Source organism: Muscardinus avellanarius, assembly GCF_963383645.1.
Source record: "Muscardinus avellanarius genome assembly, chromosome: 16".
In the NCBI taxonomy this organism is placed as follows: domain Eukaryota; kingdom Metazoa; phylum Chordata; class Mammalia; order Rodentia; family Gliridae; genus Muscardinus; species Muscardinus avellanarius.
This window is the reverse complement of record NC_137802.1, coordinates 35,747,026-35,773,802: the sequence shown is the minus strand read 5'-3', so window position 1 is coordinate 35,773,802 and position 26,777 is coordinate 35,747,026. Positions and strand designations below refer to the sequence as shown.

General features: G+C 41.5%; 1 protein-coding gene across 5 annotated transcripts in view; it reads left to right on the top strand.

Moving 5' to 3' along the window:
* Positions 1–20,849, top strand: part of RPS6KB1 (ribosomal protein S6 kinase B1) — a gene marked incomplete at both ends in the record, with an annotated part of 48,354 nt that extends 27,505 nt beyond the window's left edge. For 3 of the 5 annotated variants that reach the window (XM_080712502.1, XM_080712500.1, XM_080712499.1), the window contains 10 exons: positions 4,428–4,485; positions 5,889–5,989; positions 9,457–9,547; positions 9,733–9,823; positions 10,751–10,858; positions 12,796–12,858; positions 12,995–13,072; positions 14,463–14,570; positions 19,192–19,304; positions 20,612–20,849. In XM_080712502.1, coding sequence (XP_080568628.1) covers positions 4,428–4,485; positions 5,889–5,989; positions 9,457–9,547; positions 9,733–9,823; positions 10,751–10,858; positions 12,796–12,858; positions 12,995–13,072; positions 14,463–14,570; positions 19,192–19,304; positions 20,612–20,849 — 1,049 coding nt within the window. Of the gene's footprint in view, positions 1–4,427; positions 4,486–5,099; positions 5,101–5,888; positions 5,990–9,456; positions 9,548–9,732; positions 9,824–10,750; positions 10,859–12,795; positions 12,859–12,994; positions 13,073–14,462; positions 14,571–19,191; positions 19,305–20,611 lie in introns of those variants that run through there. The other 2 variants (XM_080712501.1, XM_080712503.1) reach the window with 2 other exon arrangements.
* Positions 20,850–26,777: the final 5,928 nt, after the last annotated feature.

Genomic DNA, 26,777 nt, shown 5'->3' with positions numbered 1-26,777 from the left:
TAGTATAGTTTTGTGTAATTGCATTTGCTCCAGAAACTGGACCAAAGCCTTATTTTCAAATAGAAAAAATGCTTTTGCCCATTGTGATCAAATCCTACAATCGATGAATATACATTGAAATAAGGAATTCAGATGTGAACAAATGTTTTTATGTTTAGGCAGATAGGAAGGAAACTTTGAGGGTGAAGTTTTTTAATCCCTTCATAATAAAACATTTACCAAAATAACACCCACTTGATGCAGGGCCATCAACTTGTGCTGGGATAAGCTACTATTATTCAAACAAACCATTAAAATAGTCCTTTCCAAAATGAAAAGAAAGCCGGGTGTGGTGGTGCACACTTGTCATCCCAGCACTTGGGAGGCTGAGACAGGAGGATCGTAGTTCGTGGACAGCCTCAGCTACTTAGTGAGGCCCTTTGCAACTCAGTGAAACCCTGTTTCAAAATAAAGAATAAAAAGTAGGGCTGGTCGTGTAGCTTGGAGGTAGAATGCCCCTGGGTTCAATCCCCAGTACCACCAAAATAAAAAGAAAACCTGAAAGTATTGTTTAAGATACTGAATGTTAGCCGGATGAGGTGGCGCACACGTGTAATCCCCCCCCTTGGGAGGCTGAGACAAGAGGATCGCGCAGGTTTGAAGCCAGCCTCAGCTGGCTTAAGAGACCCTGTTTCCAAATAAAATATAAAATAGGTCTGGGAGTGTAGCCCAGAGGTAGAAGGCCCCTGGGTTCCATCCCCAGTACCACTAAAAAAAAAAAAAAAAAAAGATACTGAATGTTAGCCGGGCATGGTGGATCACGCTTGTAATCTCAGCATTCAAGAGGCCGAGACCAGAGGATTGTGGTTCACGGACAGCCTCAGCTACTTAGTGAGGTCCTCCGCAACTCAGTGAGACCCTGCTTCAAAATAAAAAATAGTGCAGGGGGTGTAGCTCGGAGGTCAAACGTCCCTGGGTTCCATCCCCAGACCTGAAGGAAAACAAAGATCCTGAAATGTTGCCAGGCATAGTGGTGCATACTTGTAATCTCAGCATTCCGAAGGTTGAGACAGGAGGATTGAGGTTTGCAGTCAGCCTCAGCTACTTAGTGAGGCCCTTTGCAACTCAGTGACACTCTGTTTCAAAATAAAAAATAAAAGCTGGGTGTGGTGGCTCATACTTTTAATCCCCTGGTTTGGGAGGCTTGAGACAGGAGGGTCTCGAAGGTTCGAAGCCAGCCTCAGCTACTTAGTGAGGCTCTAGCAACTTAGTGAGACCCTGTTTTTAAATAAAATATAAAATAGGGCTGGGAGTATAGCCCGGAGGTAGAAAACCTCTGGGTTCCACTCCCAGTACCACAGGGAGGGAGGGAGGGAGAGAAGGAGGGAGGGAGGGAATATATATGGCTGGGGTATAGCTCGGAGGTAGAATGCCCCTGGGTTCCATCCTCAGTACCCCCCCCAAAAAATAAAAATAAAAATAAAGATAATAAATGTCATCCAGGTGTGGTGGTGCATGCTTTTAATCTCAGTATTTGGGAGGTTGAGACAGGATGATCACAAATTCATGGCCAGCTTCAGCTACTTAGTGAGGCCCTCTGCAACGTAATGAGGCCCTGTTTCATAATAAAATAGGGCTGGGGTGTAGCTCAAAGGTAGACTGCTCCTTGGTTCATTCTGCAGTCACAGTCACACACACACACACACACACACACACACACACACACACACACACCAACCAACCACCACCACCAACAACAACACCACCACCACCAACAACACCACCCTAAATATCTAGCTGGGTATGATGGCACATGCCTGTGATTCCATATTTTGGATACTTTGGTAGGATATTGCAGGTTGAAGGCCAGCCTGGGCAAACTAGTCAGACCCTGTTTCAAAATTAAAAATGGGCTGTAGCTCAGAGGTAGAACACCCCTGAGTTCAATTCCTTAGTACCAAGGGAAAAAAGAAGTATAGGCCCTGGGTCTTTCTGATGTTTCCTTAGGATTAGATTTAGTTTACACAATTTTGGTAGGGCCATTGAAGTTGCATTGTATCCGTCTCAGTACATCAGGTCAGGAGATAGCACAATATTTACATCTTTGTCCCATTAATAATGATATTTACTTTGGTCACATGTATAAGATGGTATATGCCAGTTTTTTCCCTTTGCAGTTACTTTTTTTTTCCAGAACTGGAGGTTGAACCCAGGGGCATTCTACCTCCAAGCTACACCTTTTGGAACAAAGTCTCATTAAGTTTCAGAAGGCCTCACCAAGTAGCTGAGGCTGTCCTTACCTGCAGTCCTTTTGTCTCAGCCTCCCAAGTACTGGGATTACAAGCATGCACCACCACACTGCTGGCTTTATTCTTTATTTTGAAACAGTGTCTCACTAAGTTGCCTAGGGCCTCACAAATTGCTAAAGCTGGTGGTGAATCTGTGATCCTCCTCTCAGCCTCCCAAGTACTAGGATTTCAAGCCTGAGCTACCATGCCCCGCTGCAGTTACTATCTTTAAAGAGAAATTTTGGAATTATTTAAAATATTATCTCTTAAGTTGGGTGTGGTGGTACACGCTTGTAATCCTAGCATTCAGAAGGCTGAGACAGGAGGATCGCGGTTCGCAGACAGCCTCAGGTACTTAGGCCCTCCGCAACTTAGTGAGACCCTGTCTCAAAATAAAGAATAAAAAATAGGGCATGGGGTGTAGCTTGGAGGTCAAATGCCCCTGGGTTCCATCCCCAGACCTGCAAAAAAAAAAAAAACAAAAAACAAAAAACACACGTAAATAAAAATAAAATATCATCTCTTAAGAAATTTTAATATTCAGTATGACACCTATTTTTTTGGGGGGGTGAGATACTGGGCATTAAACTCAGGGTACCTTGAGGAGCATACTACCTCTGAGTTACAACCCTAGCCCTATTTTTTTCTATATTTTGAAATAAGGTCTCACTGGGTTGCAAAGGGCCTCACTAAATAGCTGAGGCTGTCCGAGAACCACAATTCTTCTGTCTCAGCCTCCCAAATGCTGGGGTTACAAGCATGTGCCACCATGCCCAGCTCTTAACTGTGATTTTTGCCAAGTGAGTTTTCTTGTTCCATCATGCCTCTTTCATTTATCACTTGGCATTCTAGTATAATAAAGAGCTTTCCTTTTTTCATTTAAAATTTTTACTTAGCCTGGCATGGTGGGGTGCACACTTGTAATCCCAGCGCTTGGGAGGCTGAGACAGGAGGATCGCAGTTCCCGGACAGCCTCAGCTACTTAGTGAGGTCCTTTGTAACTCAGTGAGACCATGTTTCAAAAATACAAAATAAAAAATAGGGCTGGGGGTGTAACTCAGAGGTAGAATGATCCTGGATTCCATCCCCAGTGCCACAAAAAAAATTTTACTTATCCATTTATCACTATCATTGTTCACCATTGGGGACTCATGGTATCTGAGATTATTTCGTGGAATCTTTTTCTTTTTCTTTTTTTTTTTCGGTACCGAGGATGGAACCCAGGGACATTCTACCTCCGAGATATACCCCCAGCCCTACTTTTCATTCTTTATTTTGAAACAGGGTCTTAGTGAATTGCAAAGGGCCTCGCTAAGTACATGAGACTGTCCTCAAACTGCGATCCTCCTGTCTCAGCCTCCCAAATGCTGGAATTACAAATGTACACCACCACGTCTGGCGTTATTTTTGTTTTGAAACAGGGTCTTGCTAGGATGCTGAGGATGTCCTCAAATCTTAGTCTCCCAAGTACTGAGATTTCAGGCATGCTCTACTACACCTGATTTTTTATTATTTATTTATTTGTTTGTTTATTTGCAAAACTGGGGATTGAACCCAAGGGCATTCTACCTCTTAGCTATACCCCCAGCCCTATATTTTTATTCTTTATTTTGAAACAGGGTCTCACTGAATTGTGAAGGGCCATACGTAGAAGCTGAGGCTGTCCTCGAACTGCGATCCTCCTATCTCAGTCTCCCAAATGCTGGTTTCAGGTGTGCAACACCATACCAAGCTCCCTTTAATTTTTTATTTTGAAGGAGGGTCTCACTAAGTAGCGGTGTCTGGCCATGAACCTGTGATCCTCCTTTCTTAGCCTCCCAAGTACTGGGATTACAAATGTGCGCCACGACACTCAGCTTTTTTTTTTTTTTTTTTTTTTTTTAAGGGTGAATATGTTTTTAATTGTTAGAAAGCACAAACTCTCTCATTAGAAGTGTGCTAGAGCCGGGCATGGTGGTGCATGCTTGTAATCCCCACGCTTGGGAGGTGGAAACAGGAGGATTGTGCTGAGACCCTGTTTTCAAATAAAAAGTATAAAATAGGTCTGGGAGTGTAGCCCGGAGGTAGAAGGGTTTCCAGGAACCCCAGTACCACCAAAAAAAAAAACCAAAACAGTGTGCTGGAAGTAAGATCCCTAATGTGTTTTCCTTTTCTTTATAGGAGGAGAACTATTTATGCAGTTAGAAAGAGAGGGAATATTTATGGAAGACACTGCCTGGTAAGTGAAATTTTTGTGGTTGTATGGATTTAGGTAATGATTCATATAATGAAAAGTAAAGCCCCATTCCCACCGTGGGCAGCCAAGTGATTCAGTCAAACCCTCTGGAGCCAGTCACTCAAAAGTAGCTTTGGGACCGGGCAGCTATTGGAGGTCACATCATTCCTTTGCCTCCAGGCTTTGGGTGGACCGCTCTTTATACAGTTGTTCCTAACAGAACCATTCTCATTGCGACTTTCTTTCCTTGAATTGGTAAGCTGCTTGCATTGGCTGTGGGTGAGAGTGGATCTCCAGTGAAACTTTATGTGTGGAACAGTGGAAAGTATCAGAAATCATCTGTTTTTGTTTAGACTTTCCAGTTCCCAAGGTGCAGTCTTAAGGAGGTGGTAATCCTGTATATATCATCTGTAGATTGATTTTGTAGCCAGGATGAGATCTGCCCTCCTATTTTTAAAATGGCATCTACTTCAGATTATAAATATGCACATCCTTTTGTTAAGTGACAGTATTGGGTAACAGTGAATCAGTTTATCCTACACATGGACTGAATAGGAAACAACACTTAAATGGTTTTCTACCTTAATTACCAATTGCATTCCACTGTTTAATTTCAGATGTTTTCTAACACAGAAGCTGCGTTTAAGAGCCTTAGGGATGAAGTGCCCCTTTTTGGAGGAGGCCTTCTGAGCTCTGTTGGAGGCTGTTTTGTGGTGGTGCTGGCTGTGGAACCGCTCAGTCCTCCAAGACACACCCTCTCCATCCTGGAGTAATCTGCAGGATTGCTCTGCAGCCAGTATTGCAGTGCCTTGGGCTTTTCGAATCCAGACAGGGTTGATTGAGTCCTTTATTCTTTTGAGGTAGATATATTTGTGAGTCACACAGTTTACAGTTGTGGGCTGGATGGCAAGAGGGAGGGCAGGCATTGTGGGCATCACTCTCTCTAAGTAGACAACTATACTAAGAGATTAATGGGCTTCTAAGGGTCGGGTTGTAAGGTAACTTTAAAAATCAAGACTTGATCTCTGAGAATAACAAAGTTCCTTTTTCCTATGGGATTTTAAAATGGGAGTGGGAGAGAGGAACTTACTTTGCTCTCATGACTGTTGACCTAATCCCCACAAAGAGTGTAGAACATGATCGGTGGCAGTTTAGCATACTCTGGAAATTTTTTCAGTTTTACCAGTGTGTTCTGAGAACATTTTATAGTTTCACTAAAATGACTGAAGCATAAATGTCCCCATGCCTTTTGACATCATCCCACACCACCTCTTTCCTCCGTGCTTCCTCCTCCCCACACTAATTTGGTCTTTGATGCATTTCCGTTCCTTTCAAGGAATTTTACTCCATACAGACTGCTTTTGGTAGATTACTCTTTAATTTTATTAAACCATTTTTGTTTCCAGCTTTTACTTGGCAGAAATTTCCATGGCTTTGGGGCATTTACATCAAAAGGGGATCATCTACAGAGACCTGAAGCCGGAGAACATCATGCTTAATCACCAAGGTGGAGATATAAACAGTTCTGTAGTAAATAATCATCTTAAAATCCTCCCATACGGGTCATTTCCTTCCTCCATCAGAATTTATGGCATCATCATATTTGCCGAGCTGGGTGTGGTGATGCACATTTGTAATCCCAGTACTTAAGAAGCTGAGACAAGAGGATCTCAGGTTCAAAGCCGGCCTTGGCAACTTAACTAGGCTTTCAGCAACCTAGTGAGACCCTCTTTCTAAATAAGACATAAAATCAGGCTAGGGTATGTTTTTTATATTTATTTTTGCAGTACTAGGGATGGAGCCCAAAGGCATTCTACCTCCGGGCTACACCCCCAGCCCTATTTTGTTTGTATGTATGTATGTATGTATGTATGTATGTATGTATGTATGTATGTATTTTTGCAGTACTGGGGGTGGAACCTAGAGGCTTTCTACTTACGGGCTATACTCCCAGACCTATTTTCTATTTTATTTGGAAATAGGGTCTCACTAAGTTGCTGAGAGCCTCACTCAGTAGCTGAGGCTGGCTTCGAACCTGTGCAATCCTCCTGTCTCAGCCTCCCAAGTGCGGGGATTACAAGTGTGCGCCACCATGCCCGGCTCAAGTCTTTATTTTGAAACAGGGTCTCACTGAGTTTTAAACAGCCTCATTAAGTAGTAGCTGAGGCCACGAACCACAGTTCTCCTCCCAAATGCTGGAATTTCAGGTGTGTGCCACCACACCCAGGTAGGCTAGGGGTATATCTTGGAGATAGAAAGCCTCTAGTTTCAATCCCCAATACCCCCCCAAAATTGCTGATTTTAAAAAATTTATTTTGTGGTACTGGGGATAGAATCCAGGGGCATTCTATCTCTGAGCTATACCCCCAGCCCTATTTTTTGTTCTTTATTTTGAAACAGGGGCTCACTGAGTTGCAAAGGGCCTCACTAAGTAGCTGAGGCTGTCTGCAAACCGTGATTCTCCTGTCTCAGCTTCCCAAATGCTGGGATTACAAGCGTGAGCCACCACACCTGTCTTGCTGATGTTTTAGTATCTAGGTGCTTATAATTGATAAGACTGAACAAAGAGTTGAAATAGTAGCCAATGTTTTTTTCTTTGTGGTACTGGGGATTGGGTTCAGGGGTGCCTTTCCACTGAGCTACATCCCCAGCTCTTTTTTTCCTTTTCTTTTGATATACTGAGAATTGAAACCAGGGCTTCACATATGCTAGGTAAGTGCTCTGCCACTAAAATACATCCCCAGCCCTTTTTAGAATTTTATTTTAAGATAGGGTCTCACTAGCCCGGCGTGGTGGCACACGCTTGTAATCCCCACGCTTGGGAGGCAGGGACAGGAGGATCGCGCAGGTTTGAAGCCAGCTGTGCATGCTGGCTTAGAAGACCTTGTTTCCAAATAAAAATGTAAAAATAGGTCTGGGAGTGTAGCCCGGAGGTAGAAGGGCTTCCAGGAACCCCAGTACCACCAAAAAAAAAAAAAAAAAAGATAGGGTCTCACTAAACTGCCCAGCTGGGCCCAAACTTCCAATTCTCCTGCCTGAGCCTCTTGAATCTCTGATTATAGGCATGCACCACTGTGCCCAGAAGTTGCTACTCTTTAGTGTGTGTGTGTGTGTGTGTGTGTGTGTGTGTGTCTTTTATTAGGGATGGAATCCAAAGGCGTTCTGCTTTCAAGCTACACTCTATCCCCTTTTTATTTTTTGTTTTGAACTGGTCTTGCTAGGTTGCTTAGAGTCTCTTTAAATTGAAAGGCTGATCTTGAACCTGTGATCCTCTGTCTCCTAAAGTACTGGGATTATAGGCACGGGGAAGCTTGCCTGGCCAGCCAAAAACCAGTTCAAACATTAATTTTGGTTCATTCCTTAAATTGAAAAGCATATTTTAACACTATAAATTGAGTGTAATGATGAATATACATAAATATTGGAAGCAGAGCCGGGCGTGGTGGTGCACGCTTGTAATCCTAGCATTTGGGAGGCTGAGACCGGAGGATCGTGGTTTTCAGACAGCCCCAGCTATTTAGTGAGGCTCTCCACAGCTTAGTGAGACCCTGTTTCAAAATAAAGAATAAAAAGTAGGGCAGGGGTTGTAGCTCGAGGTAGAATGCCCCTGGGTTCCTTCCTCAGACCTACAAAAGAAAAAAAAATTATATATATATATGAAGCAGTACGTTTTATGATCAGTTTTATTAATGTTGGAAAAAGGAAAGGATTGAAATTGAACAAAAATATTTTATGTAGCCTTGACAGTAAAATGTTTAGTAGGCCTCAGTTAATTCTTGCTGTTTGTGACAACAAGCATAAATATCTAAGAGACTAATATTCTGTATAGCTGTAGGTGTAGTGCACTGAGTCTTGACTCCAGTTGTGTGCTGCTACGGACAGTTCCGTTTATGCCATAGTGACGAGGCTGGGTATCTTGGCAGTTCACTCACACTTCAGAGGAGCAGCAGGCAGACTAAGGCCTCTAGGAGGCTGGCAGAAGATGCTGATCCATAAAAGATATAAGAGGTAGTTAATTGTTTCACGTTCTTGGGCAGAAAATGGTATATGGACAGCTAAAGCCAATATAAATATTCCAAGTAGTGCTGCTTTTTTTTCTTTTGAGACCAATGACAGTTAACTAAGTACAACATTGAAATCAACCCCCCCCCCCAAAAAAAAATAAGCCTGAACTCTGATTCTAAATTCTGAGGCGAAGGCTAGAATGTCGAGTGGTGGAACATTGAACCCCTTTGATACCTCAGTGTGTCAGATGGTTCTGAGAAAATACAATCCACAGTTCTTTTTCTGCATATAGTATTTATATACATTTGAGCCAATAGGCCATTGCCTTTTCTTTTCTCTGAAATGAACATGGAATAGAAGGCTCCTTGGTATTGAACCATTGGCTAGCAAATGAAGCTCAGTACAGCTAAACTTTGCATGCAGTAGAGCTCTACTTCTGGAGCAGAGATGATTGTCCCATTCCAGTTTTAGTTCTTTTAATTGTTAGTATTTAGCAGAGTAAACTGATTTGTTATAGTGACTTCATGAGATCATTTTAAGAACTCTCAAGTCATAGTTCACTGTGATAAGAACTATATTTTGAAACAGTGTTACAACTTTTATTTAAAGGGTACAGAATATGTTTATTAGGATCTATGTACTTAAACCAGACTTCAGAAAGAAGCGCTCCCAGGACTTTTCTTTCTCAGAATGGAAGAAGATTCTGCATATAGGTAAAGCCAGAGCCTCAGACGAGCTGTTCCACTTTTGCTTTGTTTTATCTGTATTAGATTGATTATATCATTGGAGAAGGGTGACTGCCTTATCCCTAAAGAGTTAGCACCCCATCTTATGTATTGTACCTCCTTAGTTCTTGACATCTTCAAGAAAAAGTTAAATGGAAGGATAGATAATTGTGTTTTATGTGATATAGTCAAACACTGCTTAACGAAAAACTCAGAATAATCATGTTGTAATCTTTCATTGTAGGTCATGTGAAACTCACAGACTTTGGACTATGCAAAGAATCTATTCATGATGGAACAGTCACACACACTTTTTGTGGAACAATAGAATACATGTGAGCTGCATGTTAAAAGAAATGTAACTGGTTTTGGGGTAATATCTAGCTTTTACCTGGCTTAAGTAATAGCATCTTAGTTTTCTGTAGTATAATTGACTTTGTATATTGTTACTGTAATTCTAATCCAGATGATATGCTAATGTGTGCTTTTTTTTTTAGGCGTGTCACTTTTCTCATTGCAGGGCCCCTGAAATCTTGATGAGAAGTGGCCACAACCGCGCTGTGGATTGGTGGAGTTTGGGAGCATTAATGTATGACATGCTGACTGGAGCAGTAGGTGCACAGTTAACAGCTGCATGTATTACTAAGACTAAGCCACACTGACAAAAGACCCATACCTTTTGAAAATATTACCAATGTAGTCATATTTGTTATCAGCAGTTTAATACTAATAATGCCCTATGAACACGTGAGATTCCATAGTTTTAAGAACATTTTTATTCAAATGATCTATGTCTTGGGTGTCCTGTAAAATAGGTGTCGGGTTATCTAATGCAAAAAGAAAAAGAGGAACATAAAATGAGTGCCTCACTGTGTGAGGCAATGTGCCACACAGCTAGCTAATTGAAGCCCAGGGAGGCTTCCTCAGAGTATTGCTGCTGCTGTGCCATGGCTTAAAAACTACAGGTGTTTAGGTATTAGCACATTTTACCACAGACATTTCTGATCTCCATGCAAACTGCTTAACTCAGGAAATAGATATTGTCATTTAAAATTTGTTTTGTGAGCCAGGCAGGGTGGCGTATGCTTGTGATCCCCATACTTGAAAGGCTGAGACAGGAGGATTGCAGGTTCATGGCCAGCCTCAGCAACACAGTGAGGCCCTCCGCAACTTAGACCCTGTTTGAAAATAAAAAATAACCGGGTGTGGTGGCACAGGCTTGTAATCCCAGCATTTAGGAGGCTGAGACAGGAGGATCGTAGTTTGCAGACAGCCTCAGCTACTTAGTGAGGTCCTTTGCAATTCAGTGAGACTCTGTTTCAAAATAAGGAATAAAAAATAGGGCTGGGGGTGTAGCTCAGAGGTAGAATGCCCCTGGGTTCCATCCCTATACTGAAAAAAAAAAAAGAAGAAAATAAAAAATAAAAGAGCTGGGGGTATAACTCAGAGGTAGAATGTCCCTGAGTTTAATCCCCAGCACCACCAAAACATTTTTTTGTTTTTTGTGTGCTAATTTTCTTACTTTCCTTTACCCTTAGCCTCCATTCACTGGAGAGAATAGAAAGAAAACAATTGACAAAATCCTCAAATGTAAACTTAATTTGCCTCCCTACCTCACACAAGAAGCCAGAGATCTGCTTAAAAAGGTAGAGTTCTTTCTATTTCATTGTTTTCAATGCTAGGGGTCCACTCTGGGGCTTTGCATAGCACATTCTGGGTAAATGCTATATACTGAGCTATGTACCCAGCCCATGAGTAGCGTGGTTCTTTTCATTTTCTTTTTCTTTCTTTCCTTTTCTTTCTTTCTTTCTTTTTTTTTTTTTTTTTTTTTTTTTTGTGGTACTGCAGATTGAACCTGGAGGCTTTCTACCTCCAAGCTATATCCCAGCCCTATTTTATATATACATTTTTTTGTTGTACTGGGGATTAAATCCAGGTGCTTTCTACCTCTAAGCTATATGCCTTCCAGTCCTATTTTTTTTTTAATTCTTTATTTTGAAATAGGGTCTCACTAAGTTGCAGAAGACCTAAGTTACTGAGGCTGGCTGTGTATTTGTGATTTTGTCTTAGCCTCCTAAGCACTGGGATTACAGTTGTGTGCCAACATGCCCAGCTCCCTGAGCCCTATTTTACTTTTTATTTTGAAATCGTCTAAGTTGCTGAGATCCTTTGTAAATTGCTGAGGCTGACCTCTCACCTGCAGTCCTCCTGTCTCGCCTCCCAAGTACTGGGATTACAGGAGTTCACCACCATGTCCAACTAGGTAGGGTTCTGAAAGTGGACAAACTAAAAAAATCTCAACAACTAGTATTCTAGTTAACTAGATAGAATTTAACATATATTTTAAATAAAGAATAAGACAGGTATGGTGGTCCATTGCCTGTATTCCCAGTACTTGGGAAGCTGAGGTAAGAGGATTAGATGTATGAGACCATCCTGAGCAATGTACAGAGACCTATTTCAAAATAAAAATAAAAAGCCAGCCATGGTGCTGCATGCCTGGAATCCCAGTACTTGGGAGTCCAAGACAAGAGGATTGTAGGTTCAGAGACAGCCTCAGCAAGTGGGAAGACTTATCAACCTAGTAAGAACCTGTTTCAAAGGAAAAAAAAAAGGAGGGCTGGGGGTGTGGCTTGGAGGTAGAATGCCCTGGAGTCAATCTTCAGGACCACACATCAATATATCAATATAAATAAGAAATAAAAATATAAGGAAACAGGTTTGGAGCCAGGCGTGGTGGCGCACACTTGTAATCCCAGCGCTTGGGAGGCTGAGATAGGAGGATCGCACGGGTTCAAAGCCAGCCTCAGCTACTGAGTGAGGTCTCAGCAACTTAGTGAGACCCTGTTTCCAAATAAAGTATAAAATAGGTCTGGGCGTATAGCTGGAAGGTAGAAAAGCCCCTTGGGTTCCACCCAAGTACTACAAAAAAAAAAAAAAAAAAGAAAGAAAGAAAAGAAAAAGGTTGGAAGCTGGGCAGTTGGTGCATGCTTATAATCCCAGCATTTGGGAGGCTGAGACAGGAGGATTGTTGTTCATGGACAGCCTCAGCTGCTTAGTGAGGCCCTTTGCAACTCGGTGAGACCGTGTTTCAAAATAAAGGCGTACAGGCGTAGTGGTACACGCTTGTAATCCCAGCATTTGGGAGGCTGAGACAGAGGATCTTGGTTTGCAGCCAGCCTCAGCTACTTAGGCCCTTTACAATTTAGACCCTGTTTCAAAATAAAGAATAAAAATAGGGCTGAGGGTGTAGCTTGGAGGTAGAGTGCCTCTGGGTTCCATCCCCAGTACTGGTTTAAAAAAAAAAAATTGGGATATAGCTTATGATAGAGCACCCTTGGGTTCAATCTCTAGTACCACCAAAAAAAAAAAATCATACATAGATATTGAGGATAAAAGCCTGTAGATTTTGGAAGCAAAGTAAATATTTAAATATTTCTTTATATTCTCAAGCAATTTTTAGTAGTAATTAATAAATTATATTTGCTCAAGGCAAAATTGATGAGCAAATCTGAAAAAAGAAAAAAAAAGTTTCAGCTGAACTAAGGAATGCCCTTCATCACTGCTTTTATCCCCTCTAAAGCTGCTGAAAAGAAACGCTGCTTCCCGTCTTGGAGCTGGTCCTGGGGACGCTGGAGAAGTGCAAGTAGGAACTGCATGTCTGTTGTTTGGGGGGAAGATGATGCTAGTTTGATTTGTGACAGTTGTATATAGTTGCTTTTAGTGTAGCTTATCTTGTGATTTGTCTGTTCCCCTGGTGTTTTCTATTCTTTTTTTCCTAGGCTCATCCATTCTTCAGACACATTAATTGGGAAGAACTTTTGGCTCGGAAGGTGGAGCCCCCCTTTAAACCTCTATTGGTACGTATATGTGAAAACATAATTTAAGGGACTTGGTACTTTGTTAAAAGTAGGAAAAATCTCAGAGCAGTCAGAAACTTTTTTTTTTTTTTGGGGGGGGGTACTGGGGATGGAACCCCAGGGGCATTCTACCTCTGAGTGACAACTCCAGTCCTAAATTTTTATTCTTTATTTTGAAACAGGGTCTCACTGAGTTGCAGAGGGCCTCACTAAGTAGCTGAGGCTGTCTGAGAACTTGATCCTCTAGTCTCCGCCTCCCGAATGCTGGGATTACATGTGTGCGCCACCACGCCTGGCCTTTGTGCCATTGTTGTGTTTTTAACTAATGTTCAGTTTCCCCTTCTTGGGATACATGTTGGTTCCTGGGTCCTTTTGACATGACCACATTCACATTCTCTGAGATTAGAGAGCAAAACAAGGAAAGTGATAGTCTGTGCTTATCTTGTGCATTTTCTCCCCGTACCTCCACTTGTTGCAAGCTCTAGACAGCCTTCTTTCCAGAGTTGACTAAAGAGGATATCAGAATCCTCTTTAGCTGGGCATGGTGGCACACTGAGACAGGAGGATTGTGAAGATTTGAAGCCAGCTTCAGCTACTTAGTGAGGCTCTCAGCAACTTAGTGAGACCCTGTTTCCAAATAAAATAGGTCTGGGAGTGTAGCCTGGAGGTAGAAAGTCCTTAAGTTCCATCCCCAGTACCACAAAAAAAAAAAAATCCTCTTTAGCAGGCATGGACTGAAGAAGAATGCAGGTAGAAAGTATCAACAGTCAAATTGTATCTTCACATTTTACATATGTATTAAAGTAGACTTTAGTATATAGTTATTGTTCTATTTTAAAAACTGAATATCAGGCCAGGCGTGGTGGCGCATGCTTGTAATCCCCACGCTTGGGAGGCTGAGACAGGAGGATCGCGCAGGTTCGAAGCCAGCCTCAGCTACTTAGTAAGGCTCTCAGTAACTTAGTGAGACCCTGTTTCTAAATAAAATATAAAAATAGGTCTGGGAGTATAGCCCAGAGGTAGAAAGCCTCTGGGCTCCACCCCCAGTACCACACACACACAAAAAAATCACGAGTGTGCCAGGGATGATGGTGCACTCCTGTACTTAGGAGGCTGAGACAGGAGGATCCCAGGTTCAAGCACAGCCTCAACAATATAGCAAGACCCTCAGCAACTTAGTGAAACCCTGTTTCCAAACAACAACAAAAGTGCTGTAGGTGGCTTGGAGGTAGAATGCCCTTGAGTTCATTTCCCAGTACCACAAAAGAAAACAAAAACGCTTTAGTGTGCCTTCAAGCGACATTTAAAGATACTTTGCTCAGCTGGCCACTGTGGGTCTCTAATACATCCGTTCCGTTCATCATTTTCTAATCACTTTGCTTTTATAAAGCAATCTGAAGAGGATGTGAGTCAGTTTGATTCAAAGTTTACACGTCAGACACCAGTTGACAGCCCAGATGACTCAACTCTCAGTGAAAGTGCCAACCAAGTTTTTCTGGTAAGTTAAAGAATTTCTAGGTATCTATGGGAAATTTAAATATGCAGGTGGGCCGGGCGTGGTGGTGCACGCTTGTAATCCCCGCGCTTGGGAGGCGGAGACAGGAGGATCGCGCTGGTTCGGAGCCAGCCTCGCTGGCTTAAGAGACTCTGTTTCCACATAAAAATGTTAAAAAATAGGTCTGGGAGTGTAGTCCGTGGGAGTGTATACCGGAGGTAGAAGGGCTTCCAGGAACCCCAGTACCACCAGAAAAATAAATAAATAAATATGCAGGTGGTCCTTTAATAAAAAATATTTAATAAATAAAAATATAAGGAAAAAGGTTTGGAGCCGGGCACGGTGGTAATCTCAGTACTTGGGAGGCTGAGACAGGAGGATCACACAGTTCAAAGCCAGCCTCAGCTACTTAGTGAGACACTGTTTCAATATAAAATATAAAATAAATCAGGGGTATAGCCCAGAGGTAGAGGACCCTGGGTTCCTCTCCCAGGACCACAAAAAAAAAAAAAAAAAAAAAAAAAAAAAGAAGAAGAAGAAGAAGAAAAAAAATTTAGGTGTGTGTGGTGGCGCACGCTTGTAATCCCAGTACTTGGGAGGCTGAGACACGATCCGGGTTCACAGCCAGCCTCAGATACTTAGTGGGGCCCTCTGCAGCTTAGTGAGACCCTGTTTTAAAATAAAGAATAAACGCCAGGCGTGATGGCGCATGCTTGTAATCCCTGCGCTTGGGAAGCTGAGACAGGAGGATCACGCAGGTTCAAAACCAGCCTCAGCTACTTAGTGAGGCCCTCAGCAACTTAGTGAGACCCTGTTTCCAAATAAAATATAAAATAGGTCTGGGAGTATAGCCTGGAGGTAGAAAGCCTTTGGATTCCACCCTCAGCACCACCAAAAAATAAAATAAAATAAAGAATAAAATTGGACTGGGGATGTAGCTCAGAGGTAATATGCCCCTGGGTTCAATCTTCACTACCGCCCCTTCACCCCCAAAAAAATGCAGTCTGGTGTGGTGGCAATATTATAATCCCAGTATAAGGTAGGCTGAGACAGGAAGATTGCAGGTTCGAGGACAGCCTCAGCAACTTAGTGAAACCCTGTTTCAAAACAAGTAAACAAACAGGATTGGGGTTAGCTCAGAGGTAGACTGTCCCTGGGTTCAATCTCCAATGCCAAAAGAAGCCACTACCTTTATAACTTATTGAAAAATTAATTTCATTCTATTTTAGCAAAGCAGAATTATGTGATGAATGTTTGGTGTATATGTTCCCTTTTATGGTTGAGCCATTGACTTAAAATGTTTGGATTAGCATTTCAATGAAAAACCGCACAGCCGTTCAGAGTGGGAGAAAGCCTATTTTATTCCCAGAACTATAGATTGTTGATATTCTTAACCTAAGTCTGTAGTGATTTGTAAAATTAATTGTGAATATTTAACATCAAAATATATTGATTAAGCTGGTCTTGGTGGTACATGCCTATAATCCCACTCCTTTGGAGGCTGGGACAGGAGGACTGTGAGTTTGAGGCCAGCCTGGGTAGCTGTGTGAGAGACCCTGTCTTAAAATAAAACATAAAAAGGTTTGGGGATGTAGCTCAGAGGTAGAACCCCATGGATCCAATCCCCATCACTCCTCACACACAAAGAATTGATTCATATGTGATAATAAATGCATTAGTTTTCCTTCTAGATGTACCTGTATGTGCTAATCCCTACTGTCAAGATCTTTTTTTTTTTTTTTTTTTTTTTTTTTTTCAGTACTGGGAATTGAACCCAGGGGCATTCTAATTTTGAGCTCCATCCTTAACCCTATCTTTTATTCTTTATTTTGAAACCTGGTTTCACAAAGTTGCAGAGGGCCTAAGTAGTGGAGTCTGGCCATGAAACTGCGATCCTCCTATCTTAGCTCCCCAGTACTGGGATTACAAGTGTGTACCACCATACCTAGCTAAGATCTTTTTTAAGATTGATTAAAAAAAAACCAAAAAAAAAACACCACGCTAGGAGGTGGACACAGTAGAAAACACCTGTAATCCATTACTTGGTAGGCTGAGATAGGTGGATTGCAGATTCGAGGTCAGCATGGGCATCTGAGTGAGACCCTGTCTCAAAATTTTAAAAAATGTCTAGGTACCTGCTGTGAGGCAAGGCCAGTGCTGGGGCCTTCGAGGCCAGAATCGGAGCCTGCCGAGGGGTTAGGCTGGTGCCGGGGCCAACGGCCGGCATCAGAGCCTGACAGGAGGCAAGGCCGCTACTGGGGCCTCCGAGGCTGGGATCGGAGCCTGCTGAGGGGTTAGGCCGGTGCTGGGGTCAGCGAGGCCGGGATTGGAGCCTGCTGTAAGGCTAGGCCGGTGCTGGGGCCTCCGAGGCTGGGATGGGAGCCTGCCGAGGGGTTAGGCTGGTGCTGGGGCCAATGGCTGGCATCGGAGCCTGCCGTGAGGCAAGGTTGCTACTGGGGCCTCCGAGGCCGGGATTGGAGCCAGCTGAGGGGTTAGGCTGGTGTCGGGTCCAGCAAGACCAGAATCGGGGCTTCCTATGAGGCAAGGCCGCTGCTTGAGCCAGCGAGGTCTGGATCAGTCCACCGGGTAGCCAGGCCACTACTGGGGCTGTCAAGAGTGGGATCAGTACTTGCAATGCGGCATGCACAGAGAAATGTCGCAGAAAATAAAAATCAGATGCTTCCCCTAATCAGCAAAAACTAGGAGGAAAGGGGCAACAGGAAGAGGTCGAGCTATAGAAAGGGCCCTATAGTGAAGCAATTAAGGTGACCAATCAGAGGGTATGGAATAGGGGAGGATGGAGCCTCTTTAAAAAGCAGGAGGTACATAAACAAATGTATCAAAGTTAATCACCAAACAAGCATGGGATTGTGGGAGGAGGAGGGAATGGGATGGGGGCTGGATGAGGGCTAATTTGATGATGTGTGCTTGTATATCCTCTCAAGTCTTGTATTCCAATGTGATACATGATTACAATACACCAATTAAAAAATAATAAAAAAAGTTAATGAAAAAAAATGGCTAGGTATGTAGCTCAGTAAGAGTGCCCCTGGGTTCATTCTCCAGTACCACCAACCAACCAACCAACCAACAAACAAACAAACAAAAAAATATATATATATATATTTTTTTTGGTGGGTTGGGGGATGGAACCCAGGGGCATTTGACCTCTAAGCTACAGCCCCTGCCCTATTTTTTTTTTTTTTCTTTATTTTGAAACCGAGTCTCACTGAGTTGCAGAGGGCCTCACTAAGTAGCTGAGGCTGTCCGTGAACCACAACCCTCCAGGTCTCAGCCTCTGGAATGCTGGGATTACAAGCGTGCGCCGCCACGCCCGGCTGGACATGCTTCTTAACTGTGTGAGGCCCTGTGTTTAGCCCCAGCACTGCCGTAAACAATAACACCACCCCCGCACTTACTTGGAGATTTTACTTCTCATAACTTTAACTCAACAAATATTTAAATCCTACTATAAGACCCCATCACAGGATGAAAGGAAATTCAAAGATGACTAAGATTCAGCCTGGTCCTCTTAGCTTCTACAGCTTTAGTGTACTCGAGCATATGGAGAAATGGCCTCTGAAGTCACAAAGAAGATACAGAGGAATTATACCTCCCTCTTCTGGACTTCACTTAGAACTTATTAACTCTGCTGGGATGCATAATGGTCACTCATAGCTAATAATAAGGTGTAGGATTGATTGTTAAGGAGCAAATATTAATAGCAAAGAAAATAATCATTGGTAGCCTGATAGCAAGGTCCACACAGAACTACATTAAGAAAATTGTATTTTTGCCTGTTACAGTGGAGGGTTTTCATGATGTTGATATTTATTCATCCAAAAAGAAAAAAAAGTGGATTCTGTCCAGTCATTGGCACAAAACCAGAAGGATCACACAGGCCAACTTGGAGAATTTTATTTTTACTTTGGCCTAGTTGTTAGAGACTGTTTAAGGGTGATAATGTTAGTTGCTTATTTGCATGTTTCTTGACACACTAGAATTTTCTTTGTATTTCTCTTGGTATCATCTTAAGGAGGAGCCTACATTTTTCCTCTTTTTTTTTTCCTGCTCCTAATAATAGGGTAGAATTTTGTTTGCTGCCATATTGGGCTCAGTTTTTGACGTCTATCTATGCCATAAGAAATGGCAGAAAAAAAGCTAATAGTTGTGAAAATGAGATTGAGGAGATGGGAGAATATATACATTGTTGATTTTACTTGGTTTTATTTATTGATTGATACTGGGATTGAACCCATGACCATTCCACTTTTGAGCTACACCCCCAGGCCCCCCCCCCCTTTTTGAAGCAGGGTCTCACTAAGTTGCTGAGTATCTTGCTACATTGCTAAGGCTGTCCTCGAACCCACAGTCATCCTGTCTCAGTGTCTCAACTACTGGGATTACAGGTGTGTGCCACTGTATCTGGCTGGTTTTATTTGTTTATTTTTGTGTTTGGTGCTAGGGATTGAACACAGGGCCTCAGTCATTCTAGGCACGCATTCTGTCACTGAGCTATATTGCCAGTCTGGCATTCATGTGTTGTGTATGGGAGACTGAACACCCATTTTCTTGGTGTATATGACCAAATGCCATTCTGTAATCCACTGTTCCTGTCTTTCAGGGTTTTACATATGTGGCTCCATCTGTACTTGAAAGTGTGAAAGAAAAATTTTCTTTTGAACCAAAAATCCGATCACCACGAAGATTTATTGGCAGCCCACGAACACCTGTCAGGTATTTTAGACTCTATTATTCTTGGCCTCTTTTTTTTTTAAACCTAGAATATCATTGCTTAAGAAACTTATGTCCAGTTGCATAAATGGAAGTCTGTCATTTCTCTTTAGTCACATCTATCATAATTTTAATAGCTTACCTTCCCTCCTGAAAGTACGCTGCTTTGCTGGCAAATGTCCTTTTTATTCATTCACTAAACACACTGGCAGCTATGCTGCATGCTGCAGGATATAATGCTTATGTTTGTGTAATACACATAACACAGAAATTGACCCTGTCCTGATCAAACTTAAAATTTAATGGAAGAGAGTCACAATAAAAAGATGGAAATACACTAAAAAATATGTAACTACAAGTACTGTTAAGTATTAAAAACAAAAAAAAGCCAGGCGTGGTGGCACACTTGTAATCCCAGAACTTGGGAAGCTGAGACAGGAGGATGGCCAGTTTATAGCCAGCCTCAGCAATTTAGTGAGGCTTTCTAAAACTTAGTGAGACCCTGTTTCAAATACAATAAAAGAGAGCTGGGGGCGTAGCTTGGAGTTAGAATGCCTCTGAGTTCAATCCCCAGTACCACAAGAAAAGTATGGCAGTAGAGGGCAGAGGAAGTCAAGGGGACTTGTCTTCCCAGTGGGCAATGGCTCGCATTCCTAGAAGGACTCCCTGGTGAAGACACATCTTGGAATAAAGACAGCCAGCTCTGCACAAATAGGAAGCATGGAAATAAATACTGGGAGAAGAGAGCAAGCATGAAGCCCTAGGGAGGAAAACCTTGGCTTTTTCTTGGAAATGAAAGGGAGGCCAGTACTCTCAGGGTGTGGTGAGCAAGGAGGACAGTGGCAGGAGTTTGTAAAAGTATTTTAAATGCAGTAGGAAGCTGTTTTAAGTGGGGGAATAAAATGACTTAAAATCTGTATTATTTGGTCAGGTGTGATGATGCACACCTGTAACCCCAGTACTTGAGAGGCTGAAACAGGAGGATTGTAGGTTCATGCCCAGCTTTAGCAATTTAGTGAAACTGTTTCAAAACAAGAAATAAAATAGGGCTAGGGGGTGTGATTCAGAATGCCTCCTGGGTTCAGTCCTCAGCACACCCCCCCCCCCAAATATAAAACTTAGGGCTTCAGGGGTCAAGTCTAGAGGAGAGAGGGAGGGCTCAACTAGAACTATTACCCTTGTGCCAGTCCACACGAAAATAAAATAGATGAAAAAGTGTCATATTGCCCCTCCTTTTAAATGTAAGGGAAATACTTCTTGTTGAGATGATCCTTGAGACAAATGAATGATAGCTCTTCCTTGTCTTAAAGCCCGGTCAAATTTTCTCCTGGGGATTTCTGGGGAAGAGGTGCTTCGGCCAGCACGGCAGCCCCTCCGGCGCCTGTGGAGTACCCCATGGAAACGAGCGGCGTAGAGCAGATGGACGTGACGACGAGTGGGGAGGCGTCGGCACCGCTTCCCATACGGCAGCCCAACTCCGGGCCATACAAAAAGCAAGCTTTCCCCATGATCTCCAAACGGCCAGAGCACCTGCGCATGAATCTATGACAAAGCAATGCTTCTTAATGAATTTGAGGCAAAAGGAAAAACAAAGCAGGGAAGGGGGTGTGCGAGCATCCTGCAAGATGAAACAAGAGGAATCAAAATGACAGCCTCAGAGAGTCGGTGTCATTGCCCAGAACACTTGGACAGAGGAAAATTAACATGGATTTTTAAAAATCAATCAATGGTGCAAAAAAAACTTAAGCAAAATAGTATTTCAGAACTCTTAGGCACATCAGTTAATTGATTCCTAGCAACATCTTCTCAACCTTATCAAGGATTTTCACACTGATGGCTGGAAACTGACAGTATTAAGGATAGGATGTTGCTTCTGAATCACTGTTGAGTTCTGATTACGTCAGAGAGGGTTATCCTTCATTAGGCAAAGTACAAGTTGCCTACAATACTTGCAACTAAGGACAAATTAGCATGCAAGCTTGGTCAAACTTTTTCCAGCAACATGGAATCAAAGACAAAAGAAACTTATCAATTAATGTTTTACGTGCAAACAACCTGAATCTTTTTTTTATATAAATATATATTTTTCAAATAGATTTTTGATTCAGCTCATTATGGAAAACATCCCAAACTTTAAAATGCGAAATTATTGGTTGGTGTGAAGAAAGCCAGACAGCTTCTGTTTCTTCTCTTGATGAAATAATAAAATGCAAATGAATCATTGTTAACCACAGCTGTGACTCGTTTGAAGGCTTGGGGTGGACTTGGGGTTTATTTTTAGTAACCCAGCTGCAATACCTGTCTGTAATACTAGGAAAAAAAATCTATTTAATCATTTCTACTTGCAGTACTGCTCCGTGCTAAGCTTAACTGGAAGCCTTGGAATGGGCATCAGTGGTATGTCCTTCATTTCATCCTTGTACTGGGCCTGCATTGCACTGGAAAAAAAACCCGCCACCTGTTCTTATACCAGTATTTGGTTCAAGATGCCAAATGTGTTCAGCCCGTGGCTGAGGAAGGACAGAAGAGAGTCAGGATAAAACGCAAACTGAGGGCAGCAAAGTGGGGAGATAGGGATTTCCAGGGGAAGAGGGTGTTGCTGTGGCCCACTCTCTGTCTACTCTCTTTACAGCAGATTGGTAAGGTTTTAAGGTTAACTTCTTTTTACTGTTTTTGCTGTCTACCTTCCTTAATATTTTTTTTCCTTAATGGTTTTAAAAGGGAAAAAAAGGTCTAACTTTTTCTCCTATACTGGGGCTACATTTTTTTGATTGTAAAAATACTTGATGGCCTTTGATGAATGTCTTCCACAGTGAATAAGAAAACCTCGTGGCTTAATTTAGGAAACATGTCGATAGAACACTGTTTTTGAAATTGTAACAAAATCTACATAAGTGATTTTACAGGTACAAAGAATAAAAATAAAGGTGATTTTACCTTTCTTAAATACTTCCTGCCTTAAAGAGAGCAATTCCATGACTTTAGCTGGTGAAAGGGTTTACTATCTGCAGAGCTTTATAAAATACATTTCAGTGCATACTGGTATAAGTAGATGATCGTGCAGTCGCAGTTGAGACTTAACACTTCTTTTTGGTTTGTCTTTTATAATGTGTTCCGTCCCAGTGTCAATCAGTCTGTAATAGTTTGCGTTCTAGAGTTTTTTTTAAATAGATGCTGCTTGCTGTGTTCTCCAAACCCTTTTGAGCCATAGGATCCAAGCCATAAAATTCTTTATGCATGTTAATTCAGTCAAAAAAGAGCAAAACTTTTCTTATGTAAATTGCAATTCAAGGGAGAAGGGATGAAATCATATGACAGTAAGCAAAACCAGTACCACGAAAAAGGTTGGAAATACATCCTTTCAATTGTGGCAATAAGTGTAAGAATCGATAACATTTCCATCTATGGAGAGAAAACCATTTTTTTTAGATTCCCTCTCAGTTCCTTCTCTTACTGTAGCAGCCTACTGAGAATTTTATAATTGTAGCTGGTAAATTAGAAGCTACAATGATTAAGGGCAGAAATTGTACTTAAAGTGACAATTTGTAATGACTTGAAAAAACCACCCCCAAGCTCTGATGATATGTATACATAATGTAGACTGTAAATGGCTTGTGCTACTCTGACACTTGTTTTCAGATGTGTTTACTAACTGCGGTGTTGACTGCCTGACCAAATTCCAGTGGAACTTCTACACCAAAATATTCTTCCTCAGTCCTATTTGCTAATAACGTGCGCACTGTGATTTGGCTGGCTATAACTATCCCGTAGTTAAACTGTTTTCATTACCAGTATTGCCAGCAATAATGGCGAACACTGCAACTTTTTTTTTGCATAAAAAGCATTAATTGCACACGTTCCATCCACACAAACATTTAGTTTTTAAAACTTAACATTAAGATGAAGTTAATTTCCCACGCTGTGGCAAGTTTATTGAGAAATTGTTTCATAAATGGCTATCCCTACTATGACTGTGAAAACATGTCAAGTGTCACATTAGTGTCACAGACGGAAAGCACACACCTATGCAATATGGCCTACCCGATATTTATTTGTAAGAATCTAAGTGTAGTTTAAATATATGATGTCGGTATTACTGGTCTTGTGTTTCTAGAGGATTCTCTGTGATTATTCCAGGTAAGTGTATAAGCGGATTAAGTGCTTTTTTCATCACTTGATTATTTTCTTTAAAACCAGCTATTACAGGATATTTTTTTATTTTATACATGCTGTTTTTTAATTAAAATGTAACCACTGAAGTTTACTAATTTGATTTTATAAGGTTTGTAGCATTACAGAATAACTAAACTGGGATTTATAAACCAGCTGTGATTAACAATGTAAAGTACTAATTAATGAACTTGAACCAGATTTTTAGGAAAATCATGTTATTTATTTTTCCCCTTTACTGGTCTTAACTAATTGAAATCCTTCAAAAAGGATTTTTCCACACTATTTTTTGAGATAGAAGATAATTTGAGTTGGGGGGAGGAGGATGCATGTATGAAACTCCATAAATTCAACATTCTTTCCTATAGGTAATAAATGGTTATGAACAAGATGCATCTTAGATAGCATTACTATCCAAAGCTTTGGATTTCTTATTCAATATAGGACCTAAATTTTTTGAATATTCAGTTAGTCAAATTGATCCTAGCTTACAAGGGCTAGATCTAAGATTATTCCCATGAGAAATGTTGAATTTATGAAGAATAGATTCTGAGGCTTTAAAAATGCTTCTCAAACTATCAAGACCCAGACATCTGCCTTTTCTCACAGTAGACACTAGCAAGCTGGGCAGACTGTCATAAAAGTATTTGTCACACCTGACCTGTGGTCTGTTGCTGCTTAATACAGTACCTTTCCTGTGTGATTCCTAAGACTACAAGTATTATCTCAGTGGATTATGCAGTAACATCTAAAATATGGGTTCACCTGTGTGTGTTTGCTCTCTGGTCTCTTGTGTTTCTCCTATCCCAAGTTGGCTTTGCATCTATTAAATAAATTTTTCAGCTGCCTTATTAGGAGTGCTATGAGGGTAACACCTTTTCTGCTTTTCATCTTGTATTTAGTTTACTGTATTAAGATATTTGACTTCAGATTGAATGAATGTAAATAGAAATTAAATGCAAATTTGAACAAACATAAACTAGAAGTGATTTTTTATTACCTCAGGAGAGGAAGAGATAACTCAGTATACATACAAGGTGTACAAGTTTTTTCCATTAGCATGTCAAATGTGTTCAGGTTCTCATATTTAATAAACTACTTGCATATGTAAGGAAAGACAGCTGTAAAACTGTTTCTGCTGAGATGCCAAAGCTCCTTAAATATATAGCAAGTTTTAGTACTGACTTTATATATTAGATGTTACACATCTTTGATTTTCAAGCTGTGTCAAACAGTAGACTTGAATAGTTTGTAAAAATTCACTGAACAGACTCTAAACTACTAACTTCACATTAAAACACTAGGAATGCTTTCTTGTGCTGATAATCAACAATTTGTTGAGCTACACTTTTCAGCTATATATTTTGTTTTGTTTTTGAGACAGGGTCTTTTTATGTTGCCTAGGCTGGCCTTCAACTTGCAGTCCTGCCTTGGCCTCCTAAGTAGCTGAGATTTCAGGCATGCACCACCATGCCCAGCTTCTCAGTTACATTTGATAACTTGATGTATATGCACAAATAATGTTATTTATTTATTTATTTATTTATTTATTTATTTATTTATTTATTTTGCAGTGCTTAGGAATTGAACTCGGGGCCAGGGCCTTGCATACACTAGGCAGGCACCACTCTACCACTGAACTACATCCCAGTCCCCCAAATCTATTTTCTTTTTCAGAGATAAAGATTTATTTAGGAAAGTAGATACAAATTCAAGGGAAAACATGGGCCATCTCACGAGGGAGAGAGCCCCCACAAATCTATTTTAATTAATGTGTAGTGTAGGATGAGTATTTTTTATAAACCACTTATCTGTGAGGCATTTTCATCACACTTGCCAAGGTGAGGATCTCTTCAGAAATTCTCAAACTGATGCTGCCTTTTTATAAAATATGATAACGTCATTTTTCTTTTTTGCGGTACTGGGGATGGCCCTAGTTGCTAAAGACCTCACTAAGTATCTGAGGCTGGCTGCAAACCGCGATCCTCCTGTCTCAGCCTCCCAAATGGTGGGATTGCAAGCATGAACCACCACGCCCGGCTTCACCTCTTTTTCTTATATTTGTACTGGTGCATTGTATGTATACATCATAGTGAGATTCAAAGTGACACAAACATGCATGCACACATCACTTGGTGTGTTTCCCTCTGTGTCCTTCCCTCCATGTATGTTTCACAAGATCGGTAGTAGTACCTTAGTGTATGGATACAACCTTATTTGAACTGCCCCCCCCCTTCCTCGGTCATTTTTTTTTAACCTCATCTCTCCTCCAGTCTTTTTTCACTTTTTTTTTTTTTTTTTTTTTTGGTACTGGGGATGGAACCCAGGGTATTTTTATCTCTGAGCTACACCTCAGCCCTATTTTTTATTCTTTATTTTGAAACAGGGTCTCACTGAGTTGCAAAGGGCCTAAGTAGCTGAGGCTATCGGAAAACCTTGATCATCCTGTCTCAAGCGTGCGCCACCATGCCTGGCTCCCTTCCACTGTTTTACTGGTTTCTCTTATTTGTATCTTTTTTTTTGGGGGGGGGGGCACCAGGGGTGGAACCCAGGGGCTTTTTTTTTTTACCTCCGGGCTATACTCCCAGACCTATCTTATATTTTATTTGGAAACAGGGTCTCCCTAAGTTGCTGAGAGCCTCACTAAGTAGCTGAGGCTGGCTTCGAATCTGCACGATCCTCCTGTCTCAGCCTTCCAAGCGCTGGGATTACAAGCGTGCGCCACCATGCCCGGCATTCTCTTCTTACTTGGCTGAAGTCTTTGTTTCCTATTTTTATTCTATCTCCCATATATGAGAGAAAATGTGATCTCTGGTTTCCTGAGATTGGCTGATCTCATCATAATATCCTGTAGTTCCATCCTTTTTCCCTCAAATGACATAATTTTACTCTTTATGGCTGAGTGAAATTCCATTGTGTTTATAGTCATATTTTTGTTACCCATTTATCTTTTTGTATGTGGTACTGGGGATTGAACTCAGGGGTGTTTTACCTCTGAGCTACATCCCCAGCCCTATTTTACTTTTTATTTTGAAACAAGGTCTAAGTTGCTGAGAGCCTCACTAAATTGCTGAGGCTGGTCTTAAACATGCAATCCTCCAGTCTCAGCCTCCTGAGTATTGGGATTACAGGCATGCACTATCATGTCTGGCTTCCATTCATCTGTTGATAGATACATAGGTTGGTTCCATAATCTGGCTATTGTGCTGCTATAAACATGGGTATGCATGTATCACTATATTCTAATTTTAATCCTTAGGAGTAGTGTGCCTGGTTCATGTGGTGATTCTGTTCCTCTTGTGGAAG